Source organism: Tenebrio molitor, chromosome 5 (genome assembly GCF_963966145.1).
Source record: "Tenebrio molitor chromosome 5, icTenMoli1.1, whole genome shotgun sequence".
In the NCBI taxonomy this organism is placed as follows: domain Eukaryota; kingdom Metazoa; phylum Arthropoda; class Insecta; order Coleoptera; family Tenebrionidae; genus Tenebrio; species Tenebrio molitor.
In genome coordinates, this window is record NC_091050.1 from 6,187,316 (window position 1) to 6,215,241 (window position 27,926).

Consider the following 27,926-nt stretch of genomic DNA (forward strand, 5'->3'; position numbering starts at 1 on the left):
TTATCATCAACGACCGCAAAGACAATTGTAATTAACCGCAGAAGTATTAGGATACCGTATAGTCACGGAAATACATAAACAAACGGAAATGGTGATTAACTCCTCGTAGCTTATTGCTGCCCGTGGTGCACCTCACGTTCAGTGGCGGCCTAGTACCGTTACTATTTGTCAGCAGTTTCAACGTCACTTTTCAAATTACTATGATCATATTTTGTAAAAATTCAATGTATTTCAAATGAGAAAATAAAAATCTTGCGAACGTGATGTGTATCTTTAACTTCAAAATGGAAGATTACATGTCTAAGATACCTACCTAATAATTTGTTCAAGAGAAAACCAAAACCTTAAAGATTTTTCTTCACCTGAAACCGAGGAATATTAACTATGCTTAAATGGACGTAACACTAATCGTACATTAATTTATAAACCTAATAAAAATTGGCTATTATCTTTTTCTACTTATTTTGTTATAATAGATCGATTTAAACGCCGATATCTTACAAAACGTTTAACACTCAGAAAAACATGTTTATGTTTTAAAAATCAAGTTGGCCTCCCAAGAAGTTTCCACTTTCAACGTTAACGAGATACACATGATCCGCACAAAATCGGTATATAAAAGTGAAACGGGGGATGAAAGGTTACATTTGAAGTTTTCCTCCAACTTTGGGTCCTTAATGTACCGGGCGACAAATTTACATACACACACAATACAGTCAGAATCTGCTTACAAACACTTGCAAAGTTGAGACGAAAATCTAAAAGAAAATTTCAAACTTCGATTTACACAAATTTGCCAACTGATGTGTCGATAATCGTTTTATACGAATTTAATATTTGCAAAACAAAATTTTACTCGTTTATTTGGAAAAAAGGAATGTAATTTTCCACTGACAGGAAGTCCACTCGATAACGTGAAAAATAAATGCCTCTGCAGACAGGTAGGCAAATATCGAAACACATCTATTTATGATCGCTTCAACCTGTGAACCTTCAAATGTCAAGCACATCAAATTAACAATTAGCAGCTCGATGCCCGTTGAAAAGTCAATGGAGCAAAAACATTTCTATCGAAACAGTTTAGTGATTTCTTTTTATCCGAAACGAACAATACATTCAACATTGCGTACAGATCCGCTTCTAACTGGTAGAAAACATGTATGTATATATGTATAATAAATTAATAAATAGCAATTTTTGTCTTTTTACGAAGTTAAATATATTTACTGTTTATATGTACGAGTACACGTATTATTATACATCATTACATCAACGTTTTGTTTCTCTGAGCATGATGTTTAGGGGAGTAACCGGACTAAATACGAAATCCGAGATTACACTTGTTACACATCAAACACACTAAATCTGTAAAAGATTAAATGAAACAAATTTCTTCCGGCATAAAAGACCTAAAATGTTTGCGGAGCTTTGAAACTAATTGTAATCGGTGTATTTCTCTTGAAACTTTCTGCAATTAAGGATTGTAGTCAGAGTTGTACGCTTAATTAATCACGATTTAAACAGATTACCAACTTCAATCTAATACAGAACGCAACTCACTCAGTTTTCAGTTTGATCTCGATAGAACTGTAAAGTAATTTATACACATTAAGGATCGATAAATTAAATTAAATTTCGAATAACTCAACAAGTCGAACTGGTAAAAAAAAACAAATTAGTTCGGATACTGAGATGCGATCATTATCATGAATATGACCATAGTGTGAAGAAAAGTGATTATCGACTTTGACATTCAACCTGAGTTGCCTGAAATAACTAATGTACGTCAAAAAGGTGCAAAGACTGCAAGCTCCGGGTGCACGAGCGTGACGAAGTAAGCAGACCTCTGACCTCCTCCATATAAGAAGTCATGATACAGATCAGTTCTTCCGACATACCAAATCTCTTGCACAGGAATAGACTAAATATCGGGCATCTATCTATACGGTCCCGGCTTCTCGAAACCATACAAAAAGTAAATGACAATTAAAGTTGACAGTTAAAATAGGGTAATGTGCGCAATTCTTCTTTTATAGACCGTCCTTGTGTTATGTTGCATTGCTACAGTTTAACAGAGGACGGTAATGGAAGTACATATGTATCTCTAAATTGAACCAAAATCTTGATAAAACAAAGTAGGTATACTTCTGAAAAGAAGAAGAGCGTTGTTCAAAAAATTCTTAAATCATTATCATGAAGATGAGAATCCTCTCATGATTTATAAATTATGCCATGATCTCTTGACTTTTTTTTGTTGTTAGGACAGCAATAATTCAGTTACCACTTATGTTTACTCTGGTGTCCTAGAAACCGATTGAAATAGCTTTTTAGATGTTGTATCAATTCCGACGCAAAATATGTTTATGTATATCCTTAATGTTTGATTGTTTACGTGTGGTCAAAATCGTATAAGTTGTCGGATAAAACAACTTAACTCGACCAAATTCGCCCATAAAACTAGTCAATTCCAATCGAACTTTAGATTGCGTGTGCGTGTAACGTGTGAGTGTGTGTTGCAAACAATTTAGATCGACAGTGTGCCGAGTTCGATGGTCGGAATCAGAAACGTTCGACGGGTCAAAGACCCAAAAACTTGGGACCTGTCCTGCAACACTGCTAAAATTCTTCCTTAACGAACTACTAGCTTACTTTACTGCTAAACAACGTAAACATTAAGCAGCCGCTGTCCATTCCAAACATCTTCCCAATCGTTTGCAGCAGAAAGGAAATAAAAGAAGTCGTTGCTCTTTCATTTTTCTTTGACAAAACTGATGTTTAAAAACAATTTTCCATGGAAATCTTCCTATATTGGAACGAAGGTTGACAAAAAAGGTAATTTGCTGACAGAAGCTCTCCAACGTCCGATTCATCTTGTCCTCTCCACCTACCTTGTCTCTCTCACCAATAAACATCTCCTCCCGATATTGAACAATATTTCACCGTTACGTCAACTAAATTGAAACGCTACAGAATTTTGTCCTTTGTATGGCTTCTTGCTCGTGTTTCAACGCGAACTCTTGTGCATTAGTCTATTTGGTCAACGGCACAAGGACGCGACCAACCTTGTGCAATTATTATGCACTTGTGATGATGACCGTGTAGGTGGCGATATTGTTTGTCTGACGCAGAATAACTTGGAGAAACCTGTTCTCTCCATTCAGAGTCTATTGCAATTTCTAAATCGGTCTTTTGTGTCTATTGCAGTAGGAAAAAAAAGCACAACCTAGACGCACGGTTGGTTGTCGAGTGGTGACTGAGAAAACATTCATTATGCCTTAGGGAATAATAATAAATGATTATAATTAACGCAGTCTATCGCACGAATTTTCAACGAATCGCTGACTTCAGAATTAATTAAACATCACAAAGTAATTATTTCAAAAAACTTACAAGTAATTATAATTAATGAACATTAATTTATTCAGTTTCGGTGGAGTTTTGCAGGAGAGAATTAACATTATCGCTACTTTCGCCTGGTCCATTACTCTCGTTTAACAACAAAATGAAATTTCGACATTGTTTCCTCGTGCGGCTCCTGTGACACGTAAAGCAATCCAAAAGAACGAAACGCAAAATTACGTCATAAAACCGTGTATAATAATGTCGCGACCCCAATAACTACCTGTCCTGTAACACTGCTCCATCTGGTGGACGATGTGTTACGACGACGTGTTTTGTGTTGCGTTGCGTCCGCTATGCCATATAATAATGTCTTCGAGAATGCAAGTTGATTTACAAGGTCGATTTCGCGCATCCGTTCTCTCCTTCCATCCTTTCGGTCTTTCTTGGTTATTCGACAACCCGTTCCCAGTTACTATCTGTTGTTTATGACTAAGCCAAAAAATGACGTTGCAAAAGGAAAAAAAAACACTTCAAGACTGCGATGATATCTCTTGAACAATTCTAACTGTTCGAGCTAAGTGGAAGCTGGCCATTGGGAAGTTTCCTTTCTATTTAACACATTAGGTGAGTTCGCAATGTACAATGAAACTTATATAAAAAAGGACCGTCGTTCTCACTGGAACGCAAAAGCTGTTGGTTTATTAAAGAAAAAAGCCGGTTAGTTCGCAGCCGACAAAGAATGGCACATTTAACTTGATTATTCATGTCTAATCTTGTGATGTTGTAGAAATTAGGTGAATTCAAAGAAGGAAAAAAATGCTCTCCTACAATAACTAATTCATTATGAAGTACCGTTAAGTGACTAAATTTATTATTCATGAAGGTAATTAATAAAAGCGCAACAATACTAAACAGCCGTCTTCGAGATTCATTGACGAAACAATGTGGTTATGTGATTATTCCACCATATCAAAGAGCTCAAATGCCCACAATTACGTTACAATATCGGTCATAATAACAATACATCATTTTTACTGTTACTCATGCACAACATCTTCATTTACACTAACTTGAATCACCAAACCGTAACGTAAAAATTGATTGATATTTAATCTTCGGCCCTACGTAAATAGAAAATCAACTTATTTGTAGCCCAACATAAACACAAAAACACTAGTGAAACTTAGTATGTATTTCTTGATGTATTTTCATTTTACACAACTTACATAAACGGTACAATACCATTAAAACTTAAATAATCATTTAATTACTATGTGTTTGGCTATAATTACCCATCCACTTGCTGAATGTTCTAAATCGGTAAATTACCTCCATTTCCACTTCCACCATTATAGCGAAGTGTGACCAACTTATGCTTACTTACAAGCTAATGTACTGGTATATTATACTATTCTCTATTAGAGTAAAAGCATGTTTTTAAATTCTCCATTTTAACAAAGATGTTTTAATCTGAAACGCTGCACTTCATTTAAACTGACTGGTCTCACTGACCCCTAATGACCGCATCAGAGATCAGATACCACGACATTATTGCGATGGTGTGACACATTAATTCCGTTTATCAAATATGAGACACCATTATGCATTTCAATATGCATAATTAAACTTCGGAACACTACATAGAGTATGGACTACAGACGGTTAAATTACACAGAATGGTGAGCAATTCGCTCATGTAGGATTAAGAAAAATAATGAATATAACGTAATTAAAATAACATAATTATTTAACTTCTTTCCCTACAGTTACTACTACACTATTTCCGCTACCCATCATGTTTCCCTGAAACTTACGATCTATAACCTGCAGTTATACGTAAAAACATAATCATTTGGTAAAAATGACGCTGAACTAGATAATCTAAAAAATATTTTCCTCTTACTAAACCCCGCTTTAACCAGTGCATTTTAGTCACAAAAATGCTGAAAAATATTTATTTATTTATTTATTTATTGTTCACCCGATTCGCCTGGAGTTAATCATATCCGAACCAAGAGAATACCTTATTCATTGTCGCATAACTGTACTTAAATTATATCTCTAGGCAGTGTACACACCCAACACATGTAACGTGGGAAACGAACCTGAACCTAAAAGCCATACACACAAAATTTATAAAGACCATTAAAAATAAATATGTACAAACAATTTGAAAATAAACAGATACCCAATAACTAAATTTGACCCTGTTGAACACTTACACTACCAATTTTGAATATAAAAAAGATTTCACTAATGATTTATTAGTGCAGGTAATTTATTACCATGAAGTCATTTTAATAGAGGACTTATTATCTACAATAATATTAACATGTATCTTACCACTGGCAAAATATTAATCTGTTAATTGGTTGTCTAACCTTGGTTTTATAAAACATCGTATTAGCACTTATGAAATCTAGTATGACTCTCGGTACAATTTGTACGATTATTGCAGATAAAACATAAGTTTTTACAAAAAAACATATGTGATTAAAATTACTTGTTTCGGAAGTGTTATTGCAATGCCTGAATTATTCAGACTTCGGTTAAAGCTTCCACCAAATCTCGGCGTAAAGCCCACGCAATGCAGGAGCATGGCTTTGCTAACCAAGTTTATCATTATCGAGGCAATGATTATAAACAATGTGTAGTTGTGTAGTTAGGTACAGTACCCAGTTGTTAGAGCAAACCTCCGTGGTTTAATAAAAGGCAAGATTTGGCAAATTCATTCATTTCTATTTTCGGTTCGAGATTTACGTAGGTACATCAAAGTTTAGTTAATATTGTGTTTCAAAAATTTCTGGTTAAAAGCGGTTGTCAAAAACAAATACTTTACAAATTGATGGCTTAACTTGAATCATCCAACCGTAAACGACAACATTACGATAGTTGTCACACGAACGAACTGTCAGAAATTTGCTGGTGTTGCAAACAATTTCAGGTAGGTAAAAAATATTTTTGATTTAAGAATGGGTTCTGTGAATACACCACCGTAACTTACATTTGTCGGTACATTCTTAGATAAGGCCAATAATTGCAACGTAATTCACAATTATAAAGTTAGGTTCTGCACTTTTGTATCAGTGCTGCACGTGATCGAGCAAAGCAAGATTTGAAAACCCATTGCTTAATTACATATTAGGATAGCTGTCATAAACGAAGATCAAAAATGGTTTTGGTTTGAGAATGGTTCCTAGATGAATGAGTCACCGCAGACATTATTTTACCGAGCCGCAGTTCCGTACACACGATCCGATTCTACTGTAATTCACAAATTCAAAGTTAGGATGTGTAAATTTTAATCTATGGTCTAATAATGTAAATATTAGCTAACCACATGTTTTCGATGCTTTTGTTTTTCTCACAGCCGCTCTTGGATCACAAATGTTGCGAACACACGATACTTCAATATGTTAATTTGCAATCTGTACCAGCAATAAAATACGTTGGGCTTATCAAAACTAATTAATTTTTGTATACAGCAGTATACATCCGATATACTTCACTACCCGATAATATTAAACTCAACAGGAATTTCTTTTTATAAGCAAAGCCCACACAACGTAAATTCAATAAAACTATGCATCCAAATAAAAAAATATTTATAATCATGGTGGTAATTTGACATTAACAGAAGAGTAATCAAATTAAATAATTTCTAACTAAAACGGCTAGGTTAAAATTCAAATATTGACCTACACTCTAACGTCTGATAATTCGATTACATATGTAATTGATCCGAAGCAAATTTGTCACAGTTCCTGTCAGGAATCCACTACGAATTTCAGTGTTGATTCTTAAGTTTTATCTTGAAATTGTAATTCTGTTGGATTTTGAAGTTCTTATTAATGGTGTCCGTAATTAAACTGCACTGATAATCGTCAAATAAAATGGGAAAAAAAGTAAAAGAAAAAACGGCGAACGGTGTTATTAATTATTATGAATTAGATTTATTTTATTATACGTACTGTCAAGAATTTTTTTAAAACATTATGTGCATGTTTTCAATTGTTAGCAACCAAAATTATATGTATTAGTTTTCAAATCATGTAAATGGTTTGATTACAGTTTTCTTGATCACACGATGTTTACTTAAACAATTTCAAAATTATAATCCATGACAAGTATGTATATCACGTTGAATTAAACTTGAACAGCTTCAACATATTTATTTTTAATTGTTATTAATTATATACATATGTAGAAAGTAACAATTATTAATAAACAATAAAAACTGTCATTAAACAATAATTTTAAGTACTCGCCCATTTAACACTCGATAAGTAGCGATTGTTTTTTTTTAATCTATATTAACGTTGTTCAAATAATTGAAAATGTTGGTTACATACCTGAAATAAATAATACAAATTAAAGCTACCGGACTAAAGAAAAATTCAAGTATGAGTAACACAAGTTCAAATGTATCATTATTATCATAAATACTATTTGTAGCTTGACAATTGTTGTAGTTTGACGCAAACTACAATAATTTTGCCTTCATTTTGGTGCATCTGCGAATGAATAGACTAGTTTTCAGCGAATTCTCGCACTCGCTCGAGATCCTCATCCGCTGTAAGACAATAATGACACGGGTTAAAATTAATGGTGGCAAAACTAAATGTACTCTTCCTGACAAACTGAAAGTGCATCCGAGTCAATGTTACAGTATTTCGATTACAGCCAAGGCTCAAGGTTGGCTGTAAATTACAACTGAATTTGTGTGACTGTGACGCTTCGTCGCACTCGGTTGCATTCGTGAAACAGATAAAATCCAATCCTGCACGTACTTAGACCTAATGGTTTTATAATAGCAATAAATCAAATCAGGTTTGCACCTATCGCAGTTGCTGCCTTTATTGGAGCTATGACACATCCTCCCGAGCGAAAATAAAACAGCACAACGTTCGCTTCTTGACAATTGCTAGATACATCTTTTATACCTACTCTTTCAACAAATGTTACACTATATGGAGACAAATTAATAAATCACAAAATATTGTTGCTCGTTCTCGATTCTACATTTGGTCAACCCTTTGCATTTAACATCCCTTACTCGCGAGGATTTCATCTAGTTTTGCCGTTGTCGTTTATCCCCTGTCGCAATAAAGATAAATTCCCGGAGAAACAAGCGAGATTCCACCAAACTAAATTGCAGACAGCAGCGTCAACTCGGCGCCACATAACACTATCACGCGTCTTTATCAAACTGCAACAAGGGCTGAACGTTTTTCTTGGCCAAGTCGAAAGAATTCACCGAAAGCCTTTGGCTATTTTAAAATTGTACTGACATCGTCAATATTTACATACCCTCTGCGTGAAATTTGTCTGAAACGAGCTGAATCGATAGCATTAGGATGTAGTAAGTAAGTCAATTTCCGTATCGACATCCTACAATATAACATGGTTATCTGGGAAAAGGGTGTTCACTTCCGATCTCCACAGGATGTTGTCCGAACCGCATTTATCAGTTTCCAAGTCCGAACCGCTATCCAATCCAAATCCACTGCCTAAATTTCGCTTCGTTCTGGTAAAGAAGCTTAAAATTTAAGTGAACCACAAAAATAATTTTAATCAAATGTCGATAAACTTTATCAAAACTTGCGACAAATGACAAGAAACAAGACATTTTTTTCAATATACGAACTTCTCGCAAACAGGGTTTTTTCTTCAAGTAACTGTTGCATTTGCTCCAACAGATAAACACTACGCATTTATCCTATAAAAATTCATTATTTCCGTTCAATGCTAACAAAAATATTTTGCTAATGGCATCTGCTCAAAAGGTATTAACCTCCAATTTATATTCAAAAAAATGCTTTTAGCAATGCAAATTCCTAACGTTGTCTCTTAGAATAATCCCTCTTGAATATTAAAAATTGTCTGTGGAGATAATTATCTTGAAAAAACAAGTATACAAATAACTACAAATATTTTCACATTTAGATTAATTCCACCCTTTGAATACTTCATTAGTCCAGACACAATTTAATAGAACGGAAAATACTCACTTGGAATATTTTATATCCTTATTATCGCTTTCTGCTGCCTTTAAACCACTTCAAACTTCAAATTGCAAACTTGTAAATTTTGTAAAAACATTTTCTCGTTTATCAACTCCACAGCGAAATAATTGTTATATGTATTAAAATAAGAAAAAATACACTTCCATATTGAATGGCATTACTTTATAATATAAAATTTCAGTTAAAAGTCAATATATTTTACTGTAGCAACAGAAACGAAATTTGCAGAATATTTTATCAGTTGTCTCTCAGTAACCGTCACACTTCAGCGACAACTTAACAGCTGATTGAGCAGCACAATGTAGTGAAGTGTTAATTTTTTAGTAAATGTTTCAACCACATGTAACGGGTGACTATTAAAATTTTCACTTGGAGTTGGCTTTGAACGAGTTTTTATTTTTTCTGTTACTTTAGACACACGCAAGAACGAACGACAAATGTCAGTCAGTACAATTGAAACATAACCAAATTAAGAGAAAAAACATTTATTGAAATGTCAAACATGTCAGTGTCTAAGGTGCAACGGAAAACAAAGAATGATCCATAGCCAACCTTAAGTGAAAATTTTAATAGTCACCCGTTATATTGCAACTTGAAATGGAAACTGTTTAAAGTAAATCACTTTCAGTATAACTTAATAATTTTTGAAATAAAATTTGTCCTTTTTTCAAAAAAATTGTTACGTAAAGTACCAATTTTTTTCATTCATCGTTTATGTAGTAGGAGGGTCTATTAGAAAGAGAACGAAAAAAATGGGGGTTGTCAGCTAAGAAAAATGAGTGTGACGTCATAGCTCAAAAATGGATGACGTCATGAACAAGCGAAGCATCTTAAAATAAATACTATGAGAAATAAAAATTGACCTATTTCAGGGTTTTCGACAAATGTCATTAGTTTAGAAATTTCTGAGTTTATTCCATTAGTAGTTTCCACACTGTATAACAGAGTAAATATTATGAATAAAGCAAGAAAGAAAAAAAAACCCTAGGGAATCGTTTGAGAATTTCTGTTTTAATTTCATGACCAACTCAATTTTTTCTTATAACACGTATGTACATCAAAACACCAAACATTTTTTATTGAACAAAATTAGAACTCAATTTTCACTCACTTTTTCAATGCTACCAAATATAATACGCAACCTACGTTTTGAACTATGTAAACTCAACAAAATTCTGCGTTGTCATTTTACATCCTTAACTAAATTAATACCTAAGACTTGTGTTGCAATATATTTTCCGAATAATATAAAACGACAAAGTTATACTACGGCCATTTACTAGTTGCAATCGTCATTACAATCACTTTGTTTCAACTCATGTGCTGTCATCGCGCACATGCACGTACGTAGCGTACTCTACGTTGCTTGTGCAGGCAAGTAGATATAATAGAGATACTAATCTACATTGCGGTACGCGTTTTACGTTTCACTTTCGACGATGCCTTCCCCATTATGTGTCGTAATGTAGGCATAATGACATCCATAAAAGCGAACGAGACCATCTCGAAGTCAGCAAGAGTCTCGCCTGTGCGGGCGATTCAGATATGGATCTTTTTCCACTTACCTGTCACAATTTCATAAACGACAACCGTGAAAACCATTTTTATTAAAAAAAAGATACAAACGTCAAGGATAAACGATAACTGAAGGGCGAACACACGTCCTGTGCCGTAGGCGATACGAGTTGGGCCACTTTTCCTATCACCTTATAAATTTCGGACCGGCTCCAACCGAGCGTGTTTCCTTTGCACTTGGATAACTAGCTTTACGGTATAACATCTATTGATTGCGCGTGCCGCAAATGATCATTATTGTTACTGTGCTTTGTTAATGACGTCAAAGCGAATAAATTATTTTACATCTGCGAGAAACTACTTCAATTTTCACGCTGCTTGCTACGTATCCTACTCTATTTTTCAAAAGTGAAAAAATCATTCCTATAACTACCGTACTATTTTTTATCGAACACAATTATTTGTCTTATTAATTTGACTTGCAGGTACAAGTTAGGGAACATGAAAAAGGTTGATATGCTATATCGAGCACGTTTCCAAGCTAGTGTACTTGCCATATCCTTTTTCATGTTTCACAAATGAATTAATAAAATGCAATAAAAGGTCAAAAACCAAAATTATCCTTGTAACTCTACATAACAATTTGACTCATTAATATTTTATGTCTGTTAAAATTATAATTTAATGTTGCGACAATTTACAAAACGACAGTTGGTGAATTCTTGGGTTTAATTTACAACTAAATATTTTAAAAGTCTAAACATAGTTGTACAAACAACTATATAAATTATTACATTAATTGAAACGCCCAACAACACACAATTAATTATGAAGACAGCACTAGCTAGTTCCTTTTTATTTATTACAGTTCTAATCAAATTGAACACTATCCAACGTTTTTATAAACTTCATTAGACATTAATGTTACTTTTAAGCACAAAAAGTGTCAATAAATATGTATCTATTTATATGTAAATAAGATACTCTTGATTACCGAGGAACACGCACTGTATAAATTTAGAAGAGTATGAACATCAAGATTTGAATAGAGAATTACATTTTTTTAATGGATAATCAATTTCCAAATACACACTGCGTACAATTGACTAAATTCACCAACAACCAGAACACAATTTCTTTCTTGAATTTGAAAAGACGAGATTGGTTCAATCAAAAACCAATCAATCGCTGTCAAAAACTGCTATTTTTTCGACCAACCTGCCTCTCATCGTTGCTCTATTTCGTTGAAAAACCAAAAATAAAAAGTTGACGGCGTGACATCAAAAGTTCCGCTTTTGAAAAACGACAATTAACGTGGGAGCTCATGATGGAGCGCGAACTGTTAGACAGAAAAACAGTGAACACCAAAGCGTTTTCTACGAGTGCGACTTGGAATCGCGGTTTCGCGATGTCGGCGGCGATCTATGTGGCCGCAAGCTGAACAACACGGGCAGGGATTGGGGGGCACTGGGGCATCTCGGGGGGCTCAGTGGAGGGAGCGTGCTCGGGAGCAGTCACCGCGCCAAGGCCAAGGCTGTGAGCGGTAAACAACGTCGTCGCCACCGACACACCGGTTCGGTGATGAAAATCACCAAACGGGACGGCGGAAACCATTCGTTTTCCACATAGATAGAAACACTGCAATTTGCGATTCAATCGTTCATTCTATTTACAATTCTATTGCTCTATAAAACGACGTACTTTATTCACGGACGATGGCGTTGCTGCAATTTGAATGTGCTGCAAATCAATCATATCCTCATTAAATATTCCTTTAGCGACTATTACCTGAAATCAGTGCAATTAATTAACCGGTGATTAACACGATTCCGATGGCAAAAAGTTTCAGCGTACAATTAGCTAAAAATGTTTCAACTCATTTTTGCTCGTTTAAATAAACATACATAAATTTAATTTAATTTTTCAGTTAGCTAATTAAATTGTTTAATTTTGTTGTTAATTATGTCGTGCCCAATGTTACATAATAACATCAACTACGAACGTTACATGAGATATAAAAATTTTCTCTGCATTATCCCTGTTAAATTTCATTTGCACATTTACATAATATGTGTTACAACTTATTTTTTCACCGATCCATTGTACATATTTTAAATAAAATGTATATGACAATTCTGTTTGATGCTCTGAGCCGCAGCATAATTCCTTTTGGTACATCCATAATCAGAAAAGCACCCCCTCCTTGGAAAAAACTAATAAGAGATACCACCTACGTATGATATTTTTAAAAAGATTTTTCATCTTGCTCATAGTGTCATAGTTAAAGGTGAAAATGACAAATGTGAATAAAAGATTTAAATAAAAACGTATGCAATAACCAACTTCACCCAAAGGCTAAGTCCTTATTACCAATAACTAAGAAAATTAATTAAGTACATATGTTGAAATTCTAACAAATTATTCAAAGGTTCTAATGTAATGACGATAAACATTTTTTGGAAACCAAGCATTTTGAGCAAAAAGCAAAAAGTTATAATTTGCATTGAAAAATGGCTCACACAAATACTCTGTATGTACTACATATTTATAAGAATTCATCAACATCTCCTCGTTAAAGAAATATAACACATTTTTAATTAAGAATAACCTCTTTCAATTGAAATTCCTTGAATTTTGATTAGATCTCAACAACTAAATATGTATGTATTAGAAAAATTGTGTTCTATGTGGCTTTTTGTTAGATTTCCTTAAAAATGGATTCAGTAGAGTCGACTAATCGCAGTGAAAGAAGATGGGACGGGCAATTTTTTCGGTGAAAATTATTACTGATCATTACTTTTTGTTCACAATATACTTAGCATTCATTTTTTTACTGGTGTATTAGTTAATTCGTCATCTGAACGTCATTTTTATCGATATACAGACTTGTGCGAGGTAATTATTGTCTTAATTTGTCTCTTTTTATACGTGGATTGACTTAACGAAAAATAACAATGAAGACGGTTAGAATTCGTTCCTCTACGAGAGGTTTCTCGTCTTACATTTTGAACACCTCAATTTTATTGTCATTATGTATTAAATTTACTTTTAAAAATTGTTCAAACAAATAGTATATGTATTATGATACAAGTTTATAAGGGAGCTTTTAAAGCACGCGCGACGAGTTTAAGAGCACGACGCGTAGCGGAGTGCTTTTAACGTCACAAGTGCTTTAAAAGCCCTTATAAACATGTAGCATACGCTATTTTTTATTATACCTGCACTACAATCTGAAAATTATAACAAAAAAAAGTGAATTGAAATACCTTTTCCGAAGTAATCTGTGTCATTAATCGTTGATATAGAAATGGTCAATTGTTGTTGTTTCGTTGCTATTATAAATAGTGTATAAATGTCTATTTACCATTGTTCAAAATATAGGTGAATTTGTTGTTACCTAAACGACCTTAAAGCTTTAGTGTTTTAAGGGCCCTTTTCGCACGCATTTTAGTATCAAAAACGGGGATTATGATTCAGGTACATATAATAAAAAATTAATTATGTATTGTGGAAAGTTTTTCCAGTACAAAAAAAAAGTAAAACAATGTATTCATTAGTCTCAAAAATAAATTTCATTATTATTTTAAAACCTTAAATACAAAATAAATGCAAGTTTCCCAAGCGTCAAAGTGTCCAGTATTTTGTTTATTTGTTCTTTTGATAAGAATATTTCTGAAATTTAAACGATGCCCTATATTAACATTCCCACACTGCTAAATTATTATGCTTGATGCTTTGTAAAACTTTAATTATCTGTATACCTGTAAATAATAAGAGACCACAATGCTTTCGATGGCATTTAAATTGCTACCGATTATACAAACAAATGTTCTACATAAATATGAAACTAAGATATGCACAATTGACTACAGATTGATAATTTTAAATCATCAATAAAATTATATAACTACTTAATCCTAATGTGAGCAATAAAAACTAAACGGTGGAAAATGTCTGTGTTATCAGCAGAAACCTTTTTCTTCCAAACAATTAAATTCTACTGGATTCAAGAATGTATCTTCTGCACAATCAAAGAGGAATGAAAACATGTTTTTTAATCGTACTTACAATAATATGAGTCGTACACTCAGAAAACATCACATGTAAGTAAACAAGACTGTATAAAAAAAAATCTAAATAATAACTCAATATTTGTATACAACTGTACAATGATTGATAATTACAATTTCACGTATTCATTTGCTTGATTTCATATTCATGTAGTTGTACAAGCGGGGTGCCATTAAATTACTTAATTTAAATTATCAAGACTTCATGCGACATTCAGCAAATTGTTGTCTTCGTATGTGGTAGGAAATAAATTCCACAAATTACAAAATAATGTATCGGTATACATAATTACTATGTACCTACCATTAGTTATTTATTATTATTATTATGCAATTTGAATTTATTATGTCATACATAATACACAACCTAATTAATGTAATTTTCCCGTTATTTTTTTCCACTTTCAAAGAAACATTGTAGAAATGACTTGAAACTTGATACAAGTATTAGTTACACATAAGGCAGATCTAAAATTAAATATGTACATACATATGTATCTCGCAAGCTATTGCACATTTAAAAATGTTTATAAAAATGTAACAAAAACATCTTGAAAAATCTTATTGTTTTAAACATTCTAATTTCAATTTATAGACTAATCTCATCGCTTAAAAAATATTTAGATATGATGCCTGACCTACACAATGAGAAGTATTTTTAGACATATGGCGTACGTGTACACGATTTCTCATACGTAACGAAATAGCAGTCACTTTTTTAAACAACTTTGGTCGTTTAACAGTAGTAAACATGTTTGCGTTGAGATAATTTCTGGCGTATTAGTGAATAGATAATGAGCACAAACATCAACATGCTTACACTATACGGAGTAGATTTAAAACTTCTCGCTCTTGTGTCCAGTTTACAAATTACTGTGCACGCCATCTCGTTTAGCACCTCAAAATAGTGCGGAGTACTTGTGAGTCATTAGCTATCGAGAAGGTCACATTTTTTTTGGGACAATAACCCACAATCGGAATATAGAATCACATTAAACACCTTTTAAAAATAAAACGCGTTTGTTTATATTATCTACTCGAGAAAAATACCAAAATCATTTTTGTTAATTAATGTTTCTTTACACTGATAATGCACCAACATCGAAAAGCAATAATGAATTTCGTAACAACCACTCCGATGCCACCACGTGATTCGTCAAGTCTGAATAGAGAGACCCAATATGTTACCATCGGGGCGGATTGAATTTATGATTGATCTTCGGGACGAATAAAATTAGATTTGTTGAAAATCGTGGTCACGCCGGGAAAATGTCTCGCCATCGACATTCGTCCTCATCTCTGACGGCACATTTAAGCTTTAACGTAAAGACCTTACATATGTGCTGGTATTTTTTCGTTAAAAACAAGAAAAATAACATGACAGAAATGCGGATTAGACATATTTCTCCAGATATTTTCTCGAATTCCTCTACTCCAGCAATTTTGATATACTTCATCTGCCAAACTGCCAGAACATGTTACACACAAGAATTGTCCGTGCAAAATTGGGAGAGATCGGTTGGAAACGAACTATGTTGGATTTCCAAGGCTATCCATCTTATTATACCTACACTTAAAACCCTCCCATTGTTGATCGAACATGGAGAAGAATCAGACTCAAACAAGCAACCCAACAGTCGAGACTTCGAGTGTTTCGAATTTCGAAGTGATATTACATTTCATCGTGGAAACTTGCTGCGACTGAATTTATCAAGCAACCCCACAAAAGCCCATTTAATCAGAGAGACAAACTGCTTCAATTTCGTTTAACACCTAACATTACGCAGCAAATTATTCCGAAGAATAGCTTTAATACCAAGAATTTATATAATGGTTATATATAATTGACTTAGATAGAATGTAATTACGTCACGGAACATTGAGGTTTACAATTCGGTTGGTTTAATATCAACTATTGTTGTTCTCACATAATAGACTAAACTTCAAGTTCTAAGATCACGAAATCTGAAAGGTAAGAAAAAAACAAAACATCGCCTGAATATTAATAAAGTTGTTCCGAGGAACTTCAAGAAATCCTCTCGCTCAGCAGAAAGTGATGTTCTAATTACGTACATTAAGTTAATTAATAAAGTAATACGTGTATGTTGTATGTTCAAATTTCATGTAAACTTCACGACTGAAAGTATATATCAAACAAAATTTTATGACTCAAAAGTTTGTGATAACTTTAAATTTGCACCATCACTCATGTAGAGGATCATGGCATTTATAACAAAATTAAAAAATCTGAAGACGAAAGCCAAGTTACTAACTCAAGCAACTAAAATGTATTAAATTACCTTTGTGTTTAAATTACCTACTGTCTCAAGTGTTAAATGGAAGATTCACAGAACACAAGTTATGTACTAAATGCAATTAGGTACATACTTGATTTAGTAACTTGCTTTAGCTACTATAGTCGTGTAAATTCGGCATAATTAAGTAACAATAAGTTCTACACATCATTCATTACTTATTGTTTTGTAGAAATAAGACTGTTACATCAAACTACAACTTTCTAAAACTACTACATATTTCAATTACAATATCTACTAAACTCATTCACAAAAATGAAATTTCGTAATTAAAATTTACTAACTTAACTATAACAAACCTTGAACTACTTTTATTTAAATAAAAAAATTCAAGAATAAAAATGATAGCAATAAAAGCAACGTCGCTACACTGAAATTTAATTTCACGGTATACAAAATGGTGCAACATTTCATTAAAAACCTGTATCGCTTAAATAAATTTAAACAAACCAAAAAAAAAATTCACTTAATAAAATATTTGTGTCTGCTAGTTCTCGTTTACTGCAAATATAATAATTTTATGATTACTTATGTAGTTTAAATATTTGCAAAAAAATTTTTGTTCATAAACTTTTTTTCTTGTAAACAGCCTATATACACTGCACTATATTTTTTCATAGACATTGGTCCGCTGTTTCATCCTTTCCACAGAATCCCAACAATAAGATGAGTGTAGTGGAAGTAGTCAAAACTTATTTTTAAATTTAATGAACTGTTAATAGTCCATGAGGCGAGAGTTGACAAAGAGATGCGTTGAAATTGAAATTACACGTTTCCGTCAAATTTTATTCTACAGGGTGTGTTTTGTGTTGTCTCTAAAAATTACCATTTATGAAACGCCTAACGATTGGACAATATAGAATAAGGTGTCGAAGCAATTAATAAGACGAGTTTGCATTCTGCAAACCGCAGTAAATCGATCGCACCCACTTTATGGTAAAGATACATAAATGAACGATTTACAAGAACATCAAGCATTCTTACCACGATAATAATTGATAATTAGCTACCTTGAAACCAGAATGACAGTTAGATTTATCAAACTGTAAATATGCGAGATAAATAAATAACAAAGAAGCGTAACAAATGACAAATGGTGCGATTTTTACATGAAATATTGCACAATAAGATTGAATTATGTCAAGTAGCGAGCATATTCATGGTTGAATGGATGTGGCAATTTCACTGACAGCATAAGACCACTTTGTTATTGTAATACCTGCGTGACTTTAATTTTACAAACCGTAATTTATTTTTCAAGTTTGTAGGTACGTTGCTGAAATAATCGAGACTTCAAACAAATTTACTTCCATTTTAACCAAATTTGACACTTCCTCGGTACTGTCTTTTACCTTAATTTAACGTATAATTTATTAAACTAGCGAAAATAAACACTTTTTGTATTCAATGTCATTTTTATTATTTATCAAAGGCGGTACGGTCGGGTGGACATATTTTCACAGAAGCTGAACACTCAAAAAAATTACAACGAACGTTCAACGCTTCAAATACCCAATTTTTAACAAAGCACAATCCCCAATTACCGAACTGTTCAACTACATAGTTCAAATCCTTCTGGCCTCTTTTGTACGCGACTGATACCGAAACACTAAAATTTTGAACGGAATTGATAGAGCACCGACATTTTTCCACCATTTCTGATTTGCGCACTTAACCCATGCGAGAACCACAACTGTTTTCACCATTTGTGGACTTACCCGGCATTCTCCACGAAACCGATGGACATCTGAGCAACATCTGCGGGAGGCGGAGAAGCGGCTGGAGGCGGCGGCAAATAATCGGCCCGATCCAAGGATCCGAGAAAGACGCCTGGACCGGCCGCCGCCTCTGCCGTGGGAAAATCCTGTCTGAACAACTCCAGAGGAGTGCGAGGGCCGTCCCCGGCGCCCTTGTTTCTTTTCGTATAAAACAGCTTGACGGTAACCCTTATTTAAACGAAAATGGGAATGTACACACCGTGACGCACATATTGTAATCAAATATCAAACGGCACTTCTTTCCTATATATGGAATCACATTTGGACACAAATACACTGTCGCAGTTCTAATTTACAAAGGATGATGGCACACGAGGAATTTCTGCTTGGTGAAACCTTTTAACAACTAGCTACCATGTTTGCCGAAACGTAGCACTAAACACACATTCGAAAAAAGACCTTGATGAGCATTGCACTCCGCACTCGACCACAGAAGATTTCTGTTTGAAAGGAACATTTGCACCTGGGGACATCAAAATTTTTGTTCTGTTTCCTGAGACAACTTCAAAGAGCTCAATTTGTAACATGTAGATGTGGGTTACGGTTCAAAATAATTACAAAAAAATCTAGTCCAATATCACTCGACCAAACATTAAAATTATTGGCTCAAGGATCAAAATAAATAAAAATAAGTCGGAGAAGTGGAACGATCCAAACGGAAGAATTGCGGTGAGTCCGGATCGTAACAATCTAGTCGAATTTCCTAGAATTTTCGAAAACTTCTCAACATTTCCGACGATCACTACTCAGAAATAAAAAAAAACGAAAAACAAAAACTGTGGCTGCTAGAAAACTGACCTAGCCTTTTAAGTTAATTTAAACACGCCAGACATGTTTATAAATATTCAGTTTATATTTACATAAGTGCCTAAATTGATATTCGATTCAAGAAGGATTCGTTGCAATCCCATCAGCGACGTTATTAAAACCCATAATTTCTGGATTAAGGCAAACAACACATAAATTACATCCGTCCCAGCGGGATTTTTTGCATTTTTTGGCAACCGACTGCAAGTACACGACCTTATGGAAAAAAAGACCAGATCTCCCGCAATAACTCCTTTGGTTCTTTTATTTTCTAACATCCCCGTTCTAAAGAATTTGGGCTCATTATGACAAAACACACGTGTCAACTGAGGCATGTGTTTGATTATGCGCAGGTGCAAACAATCCTCGTAAGCATTTCTTCTCCTGTAATTACAGGGGTGGCTTTCGTGGGAACACGAACATTCCACATACATTACGTTACACTTCTTCTAGTTTTCAAACACCAACAATGTATAGAAAAACACTTAAACGAGACGTTATTTCTAGGATTTAGCCAAGACACATAAAGCCAATTAGATAAACATATTGCACGAATATATTTAGAAGCAACACAGTTCTTAACGGCGACAATAAGATTATTTTGAACGAGTGTTCTAAAATGTGAAAACCACAGCTCGAACAAACTACAAACGGATCAACTCCGACGCGCCAGCAAGCTCCGACAGAACCAAGTTGACTAATGTTCGCTTTTCGCTTCGTACAAACATGCCGGTAGAGGGCCGACTTGGTGCTCCGGAGTGATTCGGTCGATCTTGGCCAACGAAATGCTCAACCCTACGCGAAACCACAAAACTGTTTGCACAATTATCACAACACTAGTGAAGTTAAACCTTTACTCGCTTTACAACCACCTTAAGATGTATTCGCATAAGTTTAATTACAAATTAATAACCGACATTTTGCTTTGGCTTCTGTTACAGGAATATTATTTAATAAGGGAGATTCTAACAAACCTTTGAGCACAAAGGGGAAGCAGAAATCATGAATTAGTAAAATCCCTTTTGCATCTAAGTATTATCGTTTATTAAACAGATGCACCGTTTCTCCAACAAAGATTGTATAATCGGAGGGTAATCAACACACGTGTAAGTCGTCGTAATCATGCCGACCGACAACGAGGAAATGCTGCAAATTACGTTTTCTTCTTTTCGATTCATATCAAAGTCTGATTAATATTCTGGCAATCAGTACTACATACGTAAAAACACATGTACGTCTTCTTTTGGCATGGAATGTACGAGTATTCTCTATGACAGGACTCCAGAAACACTTTACCACAAATCTGAACAATAAATTCTTCTACTAATCTACTGTTACTTATTTACTTTTACATTTGCATACACTACAGATAGCTTCGATTTATTTAAGTGTTAAAAATTAGAAGTTGATAAATTCTAAGAAATACAGTCGTTTTTCTGTTGTGGTTAGTTTGATGTAATCTTTCTTTGTCTAACATGCAAGGAACACCATACTATCGATTTCCATTTTCCTACAAAAACGTTTTAATGCTAATTATCAACTCTACATGATAAAACATGCTCTTCCGGGGGATCTGTAGTGCAAAAGATTGCAGTATAGTAAGTAATATAACATAATCATATTGTGAAATACGCATTTCATGTAATTCAAAACATTGTAAAAAATAGTGGATATAATAAATGCTACATGTCATAAGGCGTAAGGTGATTATAAAAATTAAACCGCGACATTGCGACAGTCTACATTGTTGTTGCACTTCATCGTTGGGAAAATCAGGTGAAGGTTGGCTACGTAAAACGCGTGTTTCCAAATACAGAATTCATATAAATAAGTGTTTAGATCTTTAAACTATGTATAAAAAATTTAATTTTCACAGGAAATACAAAAAATCTTTGCTAATTTGCAAAGGTTAGGTACCCTTTTGCTTTCATAAAATCGTTACAATTGTAAGTTTCGTAATACTAAAAAAACATGTTTCGTGCAGAACCACAATCGAACTTGTCACACGTTGCACAATTTGTACCAAAAATTTGAAACCAAAAAAAATTACCTACCTCCAAACAGTTGTTCGTAAATATCGGTGTCTTTTTCGTTCCAGAAAGATTTGTTCTTTATTTACTTTTACCATCAAATTTTGTAAAATTCAATGTACATATGTATTAAAATCAATATTGTTGCTATTTAAACCAACACTTGTGCGTCTAAAACCACTGAATTATGTAAGTTTAGGTACACAGTTTTGTATGTGTCATTGATTCATTTGATTAAATACGTAAATATAGTTGAAAAATGGCGGTTTTTATCTTTAAATATTTATATAACTGCTAATTTAATATTGTATTTATCTAGTATTTAAAATATAAAATGACGTTAAATTGAACTCCAGACCCGAAGGCAGAAATTCACATGACAAGGAGAAAAGCCACAGACGATGTAAATAAGAAATACGATTTGATCGTGATAATGACGCGTGTGATCTCAATAACATGTAAATAGTACGCTATTTAAAATTATAATTTGCTAAAATCAATACAGTTATACATTACAATGTTCACAAACATTGACATACGAAAAACGAAAATATCTCTACATTTGTACGAGCTTAAAACAGACAGCGTTTTGTTTACATTTAGCTGATTCAGAACCGGAAGATGGCCAACTACAGCTAAAATTACAAATGACATCTTATGTTAAAAGAATTGTGGTGTTGAATGTAAAATAGTTTCATTATACCTGTTCCGACTTGACATACTAGTTCTGGTATGTCAACCACATTTACAACAGAAAAACCAAACTTCTATGATCTGGATATTACTTTTTATCACTTGTTGCATGACGATCTCGGTTAATTATTAAGAATGTATTAAATTTTAATTTTATATGTTGACTATTTTATTATACATGCCCAAATCCATCAATCAAAATTTGTCATTTGAGGAACTTTGATGGTTTTACGATTAAATTTCTATAAAACCTCAGTTGCTCAACCAATCGCATTTTTAAGAACGTGACAATGGCGTTTAACAACCATCTATTCAATTAAATGCATTCATTTAGAATTCCTCATACAATTATTATAAGTTCGTCTAAAACAATTTAATCAAATACCATTCAAGCTTCGAATTATTCACGATTAATTTTCAGACTTGCTGGACAGCGATTCAAATCGTGCAAATTTGCAAATTTTTAACACTAGCCTTTGACATTATTATTATGGTAAATTAATCGATAAATGCAAAGGTGTTATGCTATAATTATACATAATATAATTTGTAATTATTACTTTTAATACATACACATGTTTAATATTATGATTGTCCAATTTTTCGTTTTAGATTATACTTTTCAACAATTCCTTAACTAAACAGTTATTTTATCGCCTAAACTTTTTGCAAAATTCATAAATTAATATGTACATAACCACATGGTCGCATACAGTGCGTGCAAAAGTTTGGAAAATTGGAAATTACTCCTTCAGCTTTTCAAAAAAAAAACCTCGAACATGATCTTATTTTTTTCACTTTTAAAAAATCGATATATCAGGAATCAACAGTCCAAAAGTCATGCATGGTGCATGATCATAAATGAGAATTTAATAATTTATATCTTAAAAAAATGGCAATGCCGTCATTGCGCCGAAATGGAAAAGAGCGGAAAATGAGATTTACCGAACAATATTTCTTAAAAAAATAAATTGACCTGTGTTATTTGTAAGTACATAATTATTATTTTCAATTTTGACAATAGAAAAATTAATATAATTCAAATTTTAAATCTTTCAGCACATTGACACATATGACACTGCCTATTAAATTTTTATACAGTTTGTGAGCACATTCTGTCCATACCATTATTTTCAGGGTTCAAAAAGATTCCAGGGAACCATAACAGTTAGTTATATGTATTTTTGTGTTCAAATATTATGTTCGTACAATTCTGAAAAGGAATACAAACTCCACCAAACAATATTTTCTTTTCATTTGGAAGATAATTACTAAATAATAACTGAATGCCAACAGTCAACTTTAAAATTAAACATATCTTTCCATTACCAGAAGACTTCAATTCAATCACGTCCTGGGACAGATTCAGCCATACAAATGTTGCGGTTTCAAATTCAACAGCCGTACTACTTCATTATTAATATAATATGAGAGTTGGGTTCGTTAGGATTTATTGTTTGCAACGTAACATTTCGACTGACTATTAATTAGATTGTGCGAACAACAGTATCCTAGCAAAATTTTAACGAGGTTTAGGGATCAGAGTGATTTCTAATCACCATACAAAGTTTATACGCAGAATGTCCGTACAGAATATAACTACGAGCCTATATTCAAAGACTAATTAATTTGAAGGCTGACTCTCATCGGTTATCCGAAGCAGCCAAATGAAACTTAAAGGACTTCTGAATTTATTATAATTCTTTCAGCATCCTCCGTCTCCGGTACCCACGTGGCAAACCATATACCAGAAGCGGGTGCCGAACAGTTCGTGATCGAGATCTTAACAAGATTGCCAGACACTATTGCCTTTAGACAAGATACCGGCGCGGTGTTATTTTAATGTTGTCTTTGTACGAGTACAGAGAAGAGACGTGTTAATTGAATAACATCCAACATCTTTAATCTGGAATAATCGCAAAAGTACTGTTCCAACTCACCAGGTATCCACATGCTATAAAATTTATCGCGTTCTAGAGCACCATAACAAACGACATTTTTCCTTGCAGACAGAAACTTACTTTTCAGAAAAGAGTTATTGTTGGATGCATATTAGATGCATTAACAAGCGGCAACATGCCACGAACACATCTGTAATATATTTTATGCAGATACAAACTCGTTTGGTATTTTAGATATTCAAGAACATGGAAATCCTCGAAGTTTATGGGTACGCTAACAGGTTTTAGCGCTGCCTATAAAATTAACGTTGGGTCTGATATGATGCGTTCAGAACACTTTTTCCTATCGATTTTAAGTATGTATGTGTATGTACATAAATGTACGAAATGCGTCGACAAAACGCCCAACAAAAAAACTGCAAGTAATGTTACTAAATGATAGTGTAGAGTCAATTCCTAGAACGCCAACATAAAGAATTTGACTTTTTACAAACTACAGTGATGATTTTTCCCGGAAAACTAATGCATAAAATTTGTAATTGTAATGTTGTTTTTTTGTTTACGTCTACGCCTAACACTTATCCGTAAATGTCCACACCAAAAAATTCAAAAGTCGGACAAGCTCAACTGCTTGAGATTTTAAAACATCATTACGTGAAACCTGAATTTGAAATTACGAAATCGCTGTCGCAGAGTACTTTTCAGACTTCCACCAGCATTATTTCGACAACCTAACCGGAAATTAAGAAGATAAAAATGGTAATTAGATCAGACCTCTAACAATTAAAAAATAACCATGATAAACACTAATATAATGCCGCAAATTATCATCTGACGTCATCTTGCTCAATATTAAATCACTGCGCAGGTTAAACAGAGTAATTACTCAGCTAATTATTTTTGAGAAGTGGGATTTCGTGTTTTCGCACCTGGTTTTTAAACTTTCTTTGTGTTCATGGTGACTGCGTTGTTATAGTTGTTTGTGACCAAGTGTGTACTGGGGGCTTTTAAAAGTAAAAACTACCATCAACTGTGATCGCAGGAGTTGAGAATGTGTATGATGGCCTCGGTGATGGCCCATTGCCAGGATGTGACTCTCGCTATTTTGGCAAACATGTGACGCTAACCATGATGCACTCTCACTTTCGATGTGTTTGTTAAAGTACGTTCCACACCTCATTAAATGCCCGCCTTTCCGCTTCGGTGACGCTTCTAGGATTCAGCAACATTCGTTGTACCCGTCTAGCCTGCCGGTCAATGCATATTGCATGATGCTCAAAAACGCAAATTTTAAAGGAAAAAGATGAATCACGATTTAATAAAACAACAACAAAAAGAAACACAAGAAACAGAAGTATGTATCCTTTCCACTTCTGATTTAGCAGAACATATTGGTTGAACAGCATACCTGGAGGCAACTGTCGCAGTTACAAAGTTACGTATTGGTTTAATACTACATTCGGTGCAAAACCAATAATTCACATTATGAATAAGAATGTACTTAAGCCAAGTGATATTGGCGTCAAATGTATTTAAATTAGAAAATAAATACCAAAATCACCACCACCTTTTAAAACGTTAGATAAAGAATGATGTAAGTAACGGTTCTTACATAATATATTTATTAACAATAATAAAGGAGAGCGCTCAAGTCTGCTGGCAAGAGTGAGAGAGACATGGCAATGACTTTCACTCTTTTCACATGACCTGCTTGGATGATATTGCTCTAGTTCTACATCTCAACTACTTTAAAGCAGTTGTTGTTCGTTAATGGAAAAAGGAACTCATCTATTTACACTTGATCATTATTGATCTATTTCCAAGATAACACACATATCTGTAAACCTTTATATATCAAACTATTTTCAATAATTGATCTTTCCTGCGTGATCATATATTGTATTCGTTTTTACTTAACGAAGTTGAGCCCGAAACATGTCGAGCTAATTTAATTAAGCAGTCCAATTTCCTTTTCCTCCGAGAACAACCCGAGAAGTACCTACTCGAAATAAATACGTCACGCGTCAATCCCTTAGTACTTACAGTACTATTCCGTACATACCATTTGTGTAATTATTAAATAAGACACTGCGTGCCATTCCCCCAGTGATCATTGCCCCCTAGGGGTTAATCACTCAGTTGCAGGGGTGGGGTAGGTCGCCAGCACTTTATACCATTATTCTGTGCTGAGCATGGCTACTGTCAAGTTAGTGGATCTTATTATGTCCACTGAGCAAGAAATAAATTGACGAAATGGACGTTCCACATCATAATCTCCGAGTACCCCAGAACTCGTTTCGTAGCGGTTAATACGAGTACATACATATGTACTTCGATACTTGGGAATACTTCATGTAATTCTTGCAACTCAACATTAATTGACTGGTCAATATTTCAAGAGGGTGAGAGGGTTTCATCTTATGAAATTAATGAAAATCATAAAATTGCAAAGGATTTTTTGCATAGGTACAAAAACTAAATTTCCTGTTGTAATTCAAGTTGAAGTGAGAAATGCCACTTTACCAAACATCAATAAAAATACAAAAGGTTTTGTGTCAATTTTACAGAACTATGACGAAGAATTTAACAGCTTATTCTACTTTTATTAGTGTTAAATGTTTACGTTGAGCGAGGTAAAAATATTTTTTGTAAGCGTTCCTTAGATTATAAGTATGAGATGATTTAATAGGAAGGTCGTTCGACCTCTTCTAGTTCAATAAATGCAACACTAATCGCATTACAATACAATAACAATCCAATAACGCTCCAATAAATCAAAATCATATTTTTCAATCCCCAGGGAACGTGATGGCAAGTTTCGTAATAACAACACCAGCCCTGACACCAATACAGCAAAATTTAATTAAAACGCGATTTGTGAGGGATGCATACAATGCGCGACGCCAAATCGAACCCCTGTATGTAACAACTGGTAAGTAATTGGGCGCCGCTTGTGCAGATCATTATGTTGGCTGGTGCAACTTCATTTCAATTTATTCCACGCGTTTATTTCCTTCTCTGTAACTATTGCATGCAAATTGGCATCGGGGCTGTTCTGAAGTGATCCAATCCATTTGGATTATAGGGGCTTCCCAAATTATTCAAATTATCCCGCATGCACGCAAGAATGACAAAAATTTTGATTAACTTCACTTTCGAAAGCTGTCGTCCCTACATTTAACCGGCAAGGTCTGAAGAATCAAAGAGCTGTGTCAAGGCGTCATAGATAAACTTCTGTTTCGCAGGTGTATTTACGACCATTGTGGTTTTGTGGAATGTCTTTGTTCCTGTTCGGAATTTTTTTAGCCGTTTCTTCTCTTTCGAACGTTATTATTCATTCTATTACAGACTTCGCTTTGCAAGAAACTTAATCTCGGTTGGCGCTGAGGCGGCAACAGACACTTTTTGTGTACCATCAAGAGTTAAACAAGTTAAAACGACACATTCAA

General features: G+C 33.8%; 1 protein-coding gene across 5 annotated transcripts in view; it reads right to left on the reverse strand.

Annotated features, from left to right (window-relative positions):
* The window catches only part of tai (taiman), an 87,796-nt gene that overhangs the window by 45,509 nt on the left and 14,361 nt on the right, over positions 1-27,926 (reverse strand). The window contains exons 1-2 of one of the 5 annotated variants that reach the window (XM_069048421.1): positions 20,286-20,550; positions 18,987-19,421 (exon numbers count right to left, since the gene is read on the reverse strand). The exons of 2 other annotated variants lie outside the window; for them this stretch is intronic. In XM_069048421.1, the coding sequence (XP_068904522.1) occupies positions 18,987-19,015 (29 nt within the window). In that variant the 5' untranslated portion in view covers positions 19,016-19,421; positions 20,286-20,550. Of the gene's footprint in view, positions 1-12,101; positions 12,128-18,986; positions 19,510-20,285; positions 20,551-27,926 lie in introns of those variants that run through there. 2 more of the 5 variants (XM_069048420.1, XM_069048422.1) reach the window with 2 other exon arrangements.